The sequence below is a fragment of the Bicyclus anynana genome, chromosome 17 (assembly GCF_947172395.1).
Source record: "Bicyclus anynana chromosome 17, ilBicAnyn1.1, whole genome shotgun sequence".
NCBI classification, from domain to species: Eukaryota; Metazoa; Arthropoda; class Insecta; order Lepidoptera; family Nymphalidae; genus Bicyclus; species Bicyclus anynana.
The window spans coordinates 15,680,257-15,692,354 of NC_069099.1; the positions used below are offsets into that span (position 1 = coordinate 15,680,257).

At 39.0% G+C, this 12,098-nt stretch overlaps 1 protein-coding gene across 1 annotated transcript; it reads right to left on the reverse strand.

The window, feature by feature from the left end:
• Positions 1–1,734: 1,734 nt before the first annotated feature.
• LOC112053087 (trypsin II-P29-like) lies at positions 1,735–10,312 on the reverse strand. The gene is made up of 8 exons (XM_024092370.2): positions 10,271–10,312; positions 8,522–8,546; positions 7,432–7,582; positions 6,946–7,103; positions 2,897–2,983; positions 2,348–2,439; positions 2,023–2,089; positions 1,735–1,790 (listed from the first exon to the last, which is right to left on the reverse strand). The coding sequence occupies exons 1-8, from the start codon at positions 10,310–10,312 to the stop codon at positions 1,735–1,737; spliced, it is 678 nt and encodes a 225-aa protein (XP_023948138.2).
• Positions 10,313–12,098: the final 1,786 nt, after the last annotated feature.

Consider the following 12,098-nt stretch of genomic DNA (forward strand, 5'->3'; position numbering starts at 1 on the left):
TAAGATTAACGCGTTCAATCAAACAAGCTCTTCAGCTTTATAATATTAGTATAGATTTGCTTCAAAATCGATTTCCACCACAGATATCGATACTATAGTTACACTTTTCTCATTTCAACGGTGTTTATTAACTAGGTAGGTACCTACTTACCTATTCAGTTTTTCATAAATCCCGACAGAGCCCTAAACTTTTCCGGGTTAGAAAGTAGCCTATAAATTAATCTAAGGTACAATCTATCTCCATTTAAAATTTCGGTCATATCGGTTCCATAGTTCCGGCGTGAAAGAGGAAAAATCACCCATACAAACTTTCGGGAAATTTGTGAGAAAATCTTTGAGCAGACCTTTCCTTATCCACGTAGAATGTCGAAGGCAGGTTCGGCTAGCGGTGACACGCAATTAGGCGCACATAAATTGGTGATTGCAAATAGTTTGGGTGCGATGCAATCGGTTGCCTCACGCCGCCGCTCGCCGTGGACCAATCCTACGAATACCTACTGCCAATGATAATTTTATACTATAGATCCAGCGCCGGCCCGAAGTAAATTTTAGAATGGAGCGAAATCCAAGTATGGCGCCTCTCCTGTTCCAGGCTCCTAATAATAATTATAAGTACCAAATACCAATTGTGAGCCCGAAGTAAGTATGGAACGTGAAGATCTCGACCATACTCTGCAGTGACCAATTGAAAATCAGGTATCAATACCGTTTACGGTCGATACGTAATAAAGTATTGATAATTTCTAAAATCATACCCTCACGCACTCACGCACACATGCGCAATTTTGTCTTTAATTCCATTATATATTTATGTATATATAGTTTTTACACTTCGTGAACACACAACTCTCCATTGTAGACAATATTTAGGTATTATTTGTTTAAATTATTCGTTGTTACACTGAGTAACATTGAGTTGTGTATTCTTTTGAGCGCCTCATTTTTCATGCGAGAGTAACACATCTAATAATATTTAATATCATTGCTTAAACTACCTGTATTTTAAACATACACGATTTTACACAAACAGACTACCTACACATATCCAACTAGCCATACTATTTCTTTCTTTATAAATTAGCCCTTGACTACAATCTCACCTGATGGTAAGTGCTGATGCAATCTAATATGGAAGCGATTAACTTGTTAGGGGTAGGATGAAAATCCACACTCTTTTCGGTTTCTAAATTACTTAACGGTAGAGTGGTAACTAGCCACTGCCTCCCACCAGCCAGACCTGGACCCATAAAGGAAACGGCATAAATCGGCCCAGCTGGGAATCGAACCTAGGAACTCAGTCTTGTAAATCCACTGCGCATACCACTGCACCACGGAGGCCGTCAAAGTAAGTAAAATAAGTTTGTCTATTTTGTTGATTTGTTTCAGATTTAATTAATACTAGCTGATGCCGCGCGGTTTCATCCGCGTGGTTCCCGTACCCGTAGGATAATATATAACCTATATCCTTCCTGGATAAATGGGCTATCTAAAACTAAAAGAATTTTTCAAATCGGACCAGCAGTTCCTGAGATTAGCGCGTTCAACCAAACAAACAAACAATTCAGCTTTTTAACATTAGCACAGAAAACATATGATATTAGTATAGATTTTATTTTTATTAACGGTACAATGAAATTAATGAATAATTTAAAATAGCATTTATTTATTATTTTTATGGTGTTCGCATCTTGATAGTGACGTCACTGGCAGTCTTGAAACTAGCGGTACACAGTTTTATATTTCAGTAACTTGCTGGATCCAAGAGCGGTAGTAGGCAACCTTCAAATATACTGCAAAAAAGAAAAACATTAGTGGTCCAGTCCAGTTATTTAAGCTTAAATTAGGTAAGAATGTCGGAATTCAAGATACCCAGTTGTAAGTTTGTAAGTACTTGTATATTGACACCCTAAAAGTTGTCTCAAAACCTACATATGGTAGGGTGTACGCAACTATTAAATTTCAAGGTCAAAGGTCACAAAAATCGGTTTCTATGGTAACCCTGCAGAAGTCAGTGTTACGTACCACCAAGAACCGACGAGAGTACTCCGTGCTGGACTCCGTCTTCCACTAAAGGACTTCCCACGTCGAACTGTGAAAACGAAAATTTTAGCTAACTTCTATAACCAAAGCTAAACCATCTTCCGAAAATAGTATAACAAAAATCCAAACACTTGAACATAAAAACTTTAGCTTTTGTATACATAATAGCGTACACCCGCGACTTTGTCTGCCCTCAGATCTCTTTACTCGGGCCTGTCGATATCCGTTCTGTGCGACGTCTACTAAATATGAAATATATGCCTCGCGTTTATATAATTAATAAATAATATTAATAAATTGAGATTACCTTAGAGAGTATTCCATCGGCTCCCTTAGCAACGATGGTGTTTCCGTCAACGACTAGGTCACCGGACACGCACTGCAGTTGCACTCCGGGGGCTGGGAAAAAAGGAAATTCAGTTTTTCACAAATCCCGCGAGAACCATTTTTTTGTTCTTTACAAGTTATCCCTTGACTACAATCTCACCTGATGGTAAGTGATGATGCAGTCTAAGATGGAAGCGGGCTAACTTGTTAGGAGTCCTCCTCCTAACAAGTTAGCCCGCTTCCATCTTAGACTGTAAATCCACACCCCTTTTCGGTTTCTCCACGGCATCGTACCGCAACGCTAAATCGCTTGGCGGTACGTTTTTGCCGGTAGGGTGGTAACTAACCACAGCCGAAACCTCCTACCAGCCAGACCTAGACCAGTTAAGAAAATCTCAATCGGCCCAGCCGGGGATCGAACCCAGGACAGGACCTCCGACTTGTAAATCCATCGTGCATACCATTGCGCCTGGCACTGGCACGCTAAATGTCTGTAGATATAGACGGACCTTAAAGCATAGTTACTCACTCTCGCCGTCGCCGCCGAATCCGCACGAGCGACCAGCAGAGGGCGCCTCTGAGTCCGCCGCCGCCAGAGCCACGGGACTGATGTTAGCTGTAACCACAGAATACACACACGATCAGTTGTTGCTGTTACCGCTGCAGAAGGATGATGACAGTTATTAAATTGTATGTAGGTATAAATTAGGAGTATGCTAATAGTAAAGCAATTTTCTAAAAGTAACAGGGTATCTGCGATCATTACTTTCGGAGCTACAGGGATCAGATTCAGATTTGCGGCACTACCACGGATCGTTGAAAAATGCCCCATACAAAATGGCACGAATTACTGACGTCGTTGATTCGCTGATCGTTAGAAAAAAAAATTACAAATATCCTTGTTATTTGTACGTTTATGTTAATAAAAATGTCACGTTTAATTTAAGGAAGCTAAAAATTTATGAATTTAATTACGATTAATTTTAGTGGATTTTGAAATTTTATTTTACAAACATCCAGTCAATCTTTGTTTTTAACATATTAATTAGTTAATATTGACCTTATTTACCCGAATGTCTCATTAAAATCAATATATTCAAACCTAATCATCATCCCCATTGATAAGTAGTGCTAGTCAATGACTAGCACTACTTATTAAAGTACAAGGTACAAGTTGAAACAACCATTGGCACATTGACGCTAAACATATAGGTATTCTTAAAACGAGATGATCCTAAGATGCGCGACGATATTTTATTTCCCTTTTTTTTTAATATTGAACAATGTAATTAAAATACAATACAAAACACTACCTATTAAAATAAAAACAAAATTCAACCCTTCTTGTTTTTGGGCACTCAACATTTCAGTACCCATCTATAAAACTAAAATAAATCAAATTAAAATTCAAACGATGAAGGAAAACATCGTGAGGACGTCTGCCAATCCACAGTAGGCCAGCGTGGTGACCTATTGGCCTAACTAACCCCTCTCATTCTGAGAGGGGACTCGAGCTCAGCAGTGTGCCGAATATGGGTCGATAATGATGAATGATGAAATTAAAATGAATACTTGCCACCCTTGGTAAATGTGTGTGGTCATCACACGGGCAGATTTCTCTCACTAATTTACTTACTTATATTATAAATGTAAATAAAAAATACATAATGCACGCCATTGATGATCAATTATTATCAAGCTTCTGCAGCACCCACGACTATGACTGAGGGCCTAGTGGCAGTTTGATACTGTTACTGTTACGTAACGTAAACGCGAATTTCTAAGGAATTGAAACAGCCCCATCTAGTGGCACTACTGCACAACTGTTTCAATTCCTAATAAATTTGCGTTTACGTCAACGTGATAGAAACAGTATGAAAATATTGAAAACCCCCACTAGGCACACGGATCGTGTATTGGTCAATGCGTGCATGACGACTCGACTTATGAAACGTCTTCGCTGACGTTTCCGCTGCAGGATCGTGAGAATAATTGACCGTCAATGGCTGACTTAATATAGTCAAAATTTAATTACATTCTTACATATTTGGAAGTACCTACGGGTCTTGATACGTTAACAATTACCATTCCGGCGACAAAGCACGTACCTACTCGTACCCACCTACTGTAAAAGTCGGCCGGTCCTTTGCACTTAAGTACTCGAAAAAATACAAAAGTACTTCTCCCAAACGGCGGGTAGGTCGACAATTAAAATCCGTAGCAGACTGCTATATTAATTAAAGAGCCGTCCAGAGTTGGCGCCGACTTCGGCCCAGTTTCGAATAACCAATTTTATGTTTAGTTTTTATTTTTGGCCTATTTTTTCGTCTACTTTCGCGTTGTAGTTTGATTTTTTTTTCTGTTTTGGGAAAATAGTGGGTAGTTTTGAAAACTATTGTTCGTGATTTTTGTCACGGAAAGTTTTGAATTGGGACGGCTATCGCTTTGCAGGACTGAACTATTAAATGTGTTGATCGGATTGCAGTGCTTTGTTTTTGTATAGAAATAAAAACCCGTGTAAGTATTTTGACAACGTAATTTTGGTAATGAATGGGTGAACCGCATTTGGTGGATGAATTATATAATATCACGACAATAATAATATCACGACAATGTTAAATATATAAATTTGATTTGGTATGACCTAATTTTTAGCTTTTAAATGAAATTTTGGTGAATGAAAATAAATGAAAAATTAAATGAAAAAAACATACATACAGCCGAACGTAGAACCTCCTCCTTTTTGGAAGTCGATGAAAAAAATAAGGAAGTTAAGGCTTTCGAGCCTATTTTATCTAAATCACTGTAAGTAGTATGACTTTATTTAATTTTAGTATTCGATAAAAATATTATATGGATACAGATTCGGTTTCCTTGTTTTGTTTTTTTTTTTTGTATGTACTTTTAGCAGACTCCGAAGTGGATTACAAATATAAGAAAACCAATGTAGAACAAAAGTTTTACAATATTCACAATATTTGTCAGTACAACTTAATTAACAAATCAAATTAACCAAAATAAGATCCTAGAATGGCAGAGAATGACCTTGAGTGAACTCACGAACTTGTGAACGTTGTGTGTAGGGTTAAGGGTCCCTTGACAGTTAACCAACACTCCTCTTTTCCACTCAAGTCACTCTTCCCGCCTATTCCAAGTATCTGGACATACACTACAAGAAATTTCCGCCTTTACCGCCAACCAATTACTATCCCTCTCTAAATCCCTACTCTTTACGGAAACAAGTCGCGCCACCTAGCGTCGGCACGAGCCAAAACGAAATTGAGCGACGTCATATCCGTTTGAGACTACTATTTCCTACAATTTAGAAAACATGCAAAAATATTAATAGAAGGGATGAAATAGGGACTGAAAGTTTACATCGAGTTTCACGAGGTCACGCGGACGAAGTCGCGGGCGTCCGCTAGTGGGAAAGACACCCGAGCACCCTGCATAGCGTAAGTCATGAATCACTTCGTCTAGTATTGGAAACTATAACTATGAAAATCCATTTAGTACTTTAATTTTTAGTTCAAATGGCGAGAAAACTTATTTTTTGTAAATAAGTACGAGTATGTAGAAATAATTTCAGTTGCTGTCACGACACCTGACACCTATTGATAACGTTAAACTTACAGCAATGTAACGTACCTTTAGTTTCACCAGTTCCCGCTAGATGTCATTGCATACGTAAACTCAACACCAGCAACGTCAGAATCTACATAATTTCACGCGTTCACGCTAGATGTCGCTGCGCGGTGCGATTGTACTTAAGCCTCGCGCTATTCCGCCGGTGAGTTTTGTGTGACTGCTTTATTACGTATGGTATGACTTGACGCTTAGAGGTATTGAAATGTGAATGACTGATTGATTGATTGATACAATTGGTAGGCCCTTCCATTGCACTGCGGTTGGGTTGACCGAACTCAATTTTTGGACGGATAGTGGGGACTGCGGACGCGCCGTCCCCCTAGTCAATACTTTATACCAGACAGAGTAATAACAAATAACAATGAGGCGGTTAATAAAGAAATAAACAGAATTGTAACTCGGCCGTATCTTTGAAATAAATGCTTACAGGCTGTAGGTATTTATATAGGTAATATATAAATATTTCTGAGACTCGGACTTCGGCTTAGAGTTAGAGGGAAGGGACTAACGCTCCCGTGGCCGTGCAAGGAGCCCAGTAGTAATATTACGTAATGTAGACTCTAGATTTACAATCGGCGTTGGGATCGGGGATGTAGTTGCAACCACTAGTTGGTAGGGGTAGGTGGCATCTCAAAATAAGTTTTTGATAGCAGGTAAGTAAGTCAGTAATGCGTATAAACCATGGAGCGTCCGTGGTCTGATCCATGAATCAATTCTGAAGGACCTTAATATCGTTGCCCTGAGGGGTTTTAGAGTCGCTATTTTGGGCAAACACTAGACTATCGTAAGTCATTATTGGACGGTATTGGATAGAGAGTGCTCTATAAGTCCTGCGTCCGTCCAATAATGACTTACGCTAGTCTAGTGTTTGCCCAAAATAGCGACTCTTAAACCCCTAAAACCTTGGAACGGAGAATACTACACACTGACCGGTAGACTGCACGAGCCTGTTGATGCTGACGAGTGCGATGTTGTTGTCGCCGGTGACGGCGCTGTAGTCAGGGTGCAGCTGCACCACGCTGGTCTCCGTCACCAGCTCTGGCCGGAAGGGGTCCACCGCGCCGTAGCGGATCCAGATAAAGCGGGCACTGTGAACATAAGCAGTGTTACTTTATGCGTGTCAGTTATTGGTCTTAAAGTAATGATTTTTTGAAAGATGCCTGTCGACCTGGTGACCCCAGGTGCACCGGCCAGGGTGCCTCGCCCCGCGAGCTGAGTAAAGCGCAGGAATGGTTTAGTAGTGAACAATATTCTGTGTGAGTGAGCTCGCGGCAGTCAGCACCCAGGAAGTGCCGATGAGAGAGCCGACGCCGGTGTCGAGCAGCTCTCCGCCTGTCGACCTGGTGACCCCAGGTGCACCGGTAAGGGGGCCTCTATTTACAGCGCGGGTATGGTCTAGTAGTGAACAATACGTACTCCTGCACGGCACTCGCGGCAGTCAGCACCCAGGAGGTGCCGATGAGAGAGCCGACGCCGGTGTCGAGGAGCCCGCCGCCTGTCGACCTGGTGACGCGCAGGTGCACCAGCCAGGGGTTCTCGCCGCGCTGGGCTACAGCGCGGGACTGGTCTGAGAGGGCAGAAAAAGAAATAAGTAAAAACTCCTTTACGCATGATGGAATGAATGAAAACCCGCTGACTCGCGAAGCAGTTCTCTGTCTAAACGTTCGTTACACTGATGCCTGAATTGCTTATATGTGAAAGCATTGAAACACCTTCAAGGCATAAATAAATAGGCGTTTTCAAACGCGCTCCAACTTAGACCGAACTGCTTTTTTACTGCTTTCCATCAGGCGTAATTATAATCAAGCACAAGCCTATCTATCTATATATATAAAAATTAATTGCTGTTCGTTACTCTCGCTAAAACTCGAGAACGGCTGAACGGATTTATCTCATCTTGGTCTTGAAATGTTCGTGGAGGTATAGGGAAGGTTTAAAAGGTGAGAAAAATTAGAATAATAGCTGGGAAAACCATAAAATCAACCCTTTTCTATTTCCCATATAAACGTTTGAGTTTTAAGCAGGGGTAGGAGTAGCGTAGGGGTAGAATAGAGGTAGGGTAGGGGTAAGGGTAGGGGAAGGGTAGGGGTAGGGTAGGGGTAGAGTAATATAGAGTAGGGATAGGGAAGAAGTGCACATAAGTCAAAGCAAAGCTTGACCGGGTCCGTAAGTCCTTTATAAAAAGATTTTTTATAGGTGGCAGAAAACAGATGCCAGAAGGAACGTGCGAATTATAGCTCGGCAAATTCCCCCGCATATCATGGGAGAGTCATCAAAGAACTTGCCATTGCCAAGCTATAGAACTGTTGATGCAAATCGTTTAGTAGATACGAATTGTCTAGATATCCACCGCGTAAGGATGCCACTGTTCGAGACGTCTTGCTGTTCTGTAGTAGAAAGGGGAATAAGTACCTAATGATTTCATAATACCTATTGGGAAATAGGAACAGGTTACAAGATGCTGGAGCTCACGACGCACACTCTCCAAATAAAAAAAAATACTTACCTTCAGGCACATCCAAAACGCGGCCCTGAAAAGAATTTCAAAATAATATGTTAGTTAATTAATATTAATATTATAAATAAATAGCAAACTAATTATAAAGTGTTTTTCAGATAGCATGGGTACGGTGACAGTTGCCTTATGACGTTCATAATACGTATTAACCATTCGCTGCCCGCGAGTATTTTATCGGTGAGCCCGTCTGCGTTGAAGAAGCCGACAGTCAAGGAATGCGGTTTTAATCTACCGTTGTGAGCCATTTAAAAAATCTTGTGCATCTTTTGTTGTAAAAAATGATACTGTGCTCGCCTATTGCCCTTAGTGGGTTTACTTTATATTTTTTTTACATGTCACGTAACTGATACGACCGGTCGTCCATTTAGGAGTCAAATGGAGTGTTTTTCAGGTAGCATGGGTACGTTGACAGTTCGTTTCACTCTTGAAAATTTGCCGCGAATAACGATAATAGTACGTATTAACTATTATGAACGTCATAAGGCAACTGTCACCGTACCCATGCTATCTGAAAAACACTATAATGTCTTTACAATAATAAGTATAAGTAAATAAGTAGGTATAGGTAATAGAATACCTACACTATATACCTACCTATAGGTATATAGTATTATATATTAACATCCTGTACTAACGATTCCAAAGGCAGATAGTTATCATAGTTTCGAAAATTATAAATCGTTGTAATTAGCAAAATTGTAATTAACCTATCTACAATTATTCAATCATCTAGTTCAGTATAACTAATTAATCTGATTAGATATTAGATTCCGTCGATGAAAATGTGTGGGGAAAACCTAATAGAATAATTAGATAGATATTCATAGTCAGAATTTTGATCAAACTAATAAGAAACCATTTGCCTCATAGGAAAGCCTAGAGTCACGAGCGAGCTATGCTTGGAGTTTCTCTGCGTGATCGAATCAGAAATGAGGAGATCCGTAGAAGAACTAAAGTCACTGACATAGCTCAACGAGTTGCGAAGCTCAAGTGACAATGGGCAGGCCACATAGTTCGAAGAGACGATGGACGTTGGTGTCCCAAGGCCAAGGTACTGGAAAGAGTAGTGTTGATCGACCTCTCAGTAGGTGGATAGCGAATATAAAGCGGATTGCAGCGGGAGCCGCTGGATGCTGATGACCTTGGTTTTTTGAAGTCCATGCAAAAGGCCTATGTTCAGAAGAGGACGTCTATCGGTTGTTAAACGTAGGCGTCCACATAACCGTTTGGTCCGTACGGTGGATCAGTGGACGCACTTTGACTTTCTATACTAAAATTCGATGCGAATTGGAAATACTATGCGGATCTGTGGACACCTACCATTATGAGAAAGATGAATAAAAAACAAAGTACGTATAATATTTCGTATGAGCTTACCTATACAATGTTTTCTATGCTTTGAGACCTAATCAAATTCTATAAAAAATAATTATTTCACTGGCAAGAATCAAAACGGACGAAAATACAATAAGGCGAGAATTAAAAATGTCAAGGAAATGTTACAAGTTATATAGGAAAGAAAATAATTTTAAATTACGTTTTATAATAATCGGATAACTGAAGGTCTGGAAACCATCTACCAAAGCCACCACGGTAGACATTCCGTAATTACCATAATATAAAATAAAAAAGATCTAGCTACTACATGTTTTCGTATAGGTTCTGGCTTTATAAAAAAAAAGTTATGTCGGTAGTTCTTGTCTTTTATTCAGGAACCCATAGTTATTTCTTTCTTACCTGAACGGCTACAACGAGGCACAAAAGAGCGAACGCCTTCATCTTGTTCCAGAGTCAATAAACCACTACAACTTTTTTGGGTAATTACCAATGAACTAATTAATTTATTATCTCTCTACTTATTCTACTTTGTAGGGTAACCATAAAATCTATAAATCCGGCACAGATTAAAGAATAATACTCAGATAGAGCGTACGCAACACGGCACGGATGCGTCTTGGCTTTTTTTAACAAAATGCGGAGTGCATTATTATACTGAACTCTGAGGGTATTAAAGGATTTTTTTGTATAATTAATCCATAACTGTGAGGTATAAAAACTTACACAATAATCTTTAAATAGTGTTATTTTAACACCTTCAGAGCATCTCTGAAGGTATTAAATTTCTGGCCTATAAATGCGGATTGGTAGACTTCACGCACGCAGAGAATTAAGAAAATTTTATGTAGGTTTCCTCACGATGTTTTTCCTTCGCCATCTGAGACAGGTAATATTTAAATTCTTAAAATGCACGTGACTTTTCAGTTGTGTACATTTCAAGAAATTAACTTCCAACTTGAAGGTGCATGTCCCGGAACGGTTCGAACCCACACCCTCGGGAATCGGAGGCAGAAGTCATATTCACTGGGCTATCACGGCTCTTTCTTTACCAGATCGAAAAATTACCATCTCTGACTTTCGCACATTGTATCTTAATCCATGAGTATCTTAGCATACATAAACATAGATTTTGTATGAGCCACACCTTGGTATTTAATATCTGTACATTACCACATTCTGGCAAAATGAATTTGAATTTGAAATATTTGGTTACCCTATAAACTCTTATCAGTGTAGGCCAGATTACACTCGAAATTAATCGAGCTTAAAAAATAGTTATCTACAGATATTAAATCATAATTTTTTTAACGATAAGCCCAAAACATTTGTTTTTTTATTAATTATGTTCACTTCTCGCGGATCGTTTAGATTTCATCAAAGTATCTAATACCACCAAATATCTAATTAAGTACCTACGTAGGAAATATTATAATTTTATCAAAAGTGGAGATCTGCAAAAAGTACCTCTATCTAATAGGTACCTACTACCTACATATTTATAACATTACCTCCTCAAACTTGCTGTCTGTTTATCTGCCTGTTCGCGATAGACTCTGCTTAGTGGGAGCTAGATTATTCATATTTTATAAATCTACAAAAAAAAGTTTGCGATGGATCTAAATTTTAAGGATAGATTTTCTAGATTCCTTTCAAACGCCAAAAAAGGTACGGTGCATAACCAATGATAATTTCATACTATAGATCGGTTACGTCCCTACAAAATCACCGTAAAAAGTGATCCGAGTAATAAGCTACAAAACTGAGCGCACACATGCACAATTTTGTCTTTAATTCCATTATTTATTTATTTATTTATGTATATATAGTTTTCCACTTCCGCAACTCGACATTGTAGGTATTATTTGTTTAAATAACGTTCGTTGTTGACCACAATTAACATTAAAATGTGGAAACCTCTTTTGAGCGCCTCATTTTTCTTGACATTAATAGATACTACGTGTATTTAAGTATGGTAAGGTTTTCATTGATTTCCTCCAGACAAAGTCGAGGGCGTTTGTAATTATTAATTAATATTTTGCTTTGACATCTTCTAAGTATCTAAGATATTTTGTATTCTTCTAATCGGCTCGAAAAACCTAGAGTCTAGTGCTATAAACTCAGTTAAACAGTAAGGAGTAAGTAACTCTAGTCTGTGGTCTATGTCTATGGTCAATTCTAAATTCTAATGTCATTGTCATAATGTCATTCATGTCATTGTCAATTGAAA

Coding starts and splice junctions, on each gene's coding strand:
- LOC112053087 (XM_024092370.2), bottom strand. CDS start 10,312: ATGAAGGCGTTCGCTCTTTTGTGCCTCGTTGTAGCCGTTCAG. Junction 8,547..10,270: donor GCCTCGTTGTAGCCGTTCAG/GTAAGAAAGAAA, acceptor AATTCTTTTCAG/GGCCGCGTTTTGGATGTGCC. Junction 7,583..8,521: donor CGTTTTGGATGTGCCTGAAG/GTAAGTATTTTT, acceptor CTGCCCTCTCAG/ACCAGTCCCGCGCTGTAGCC.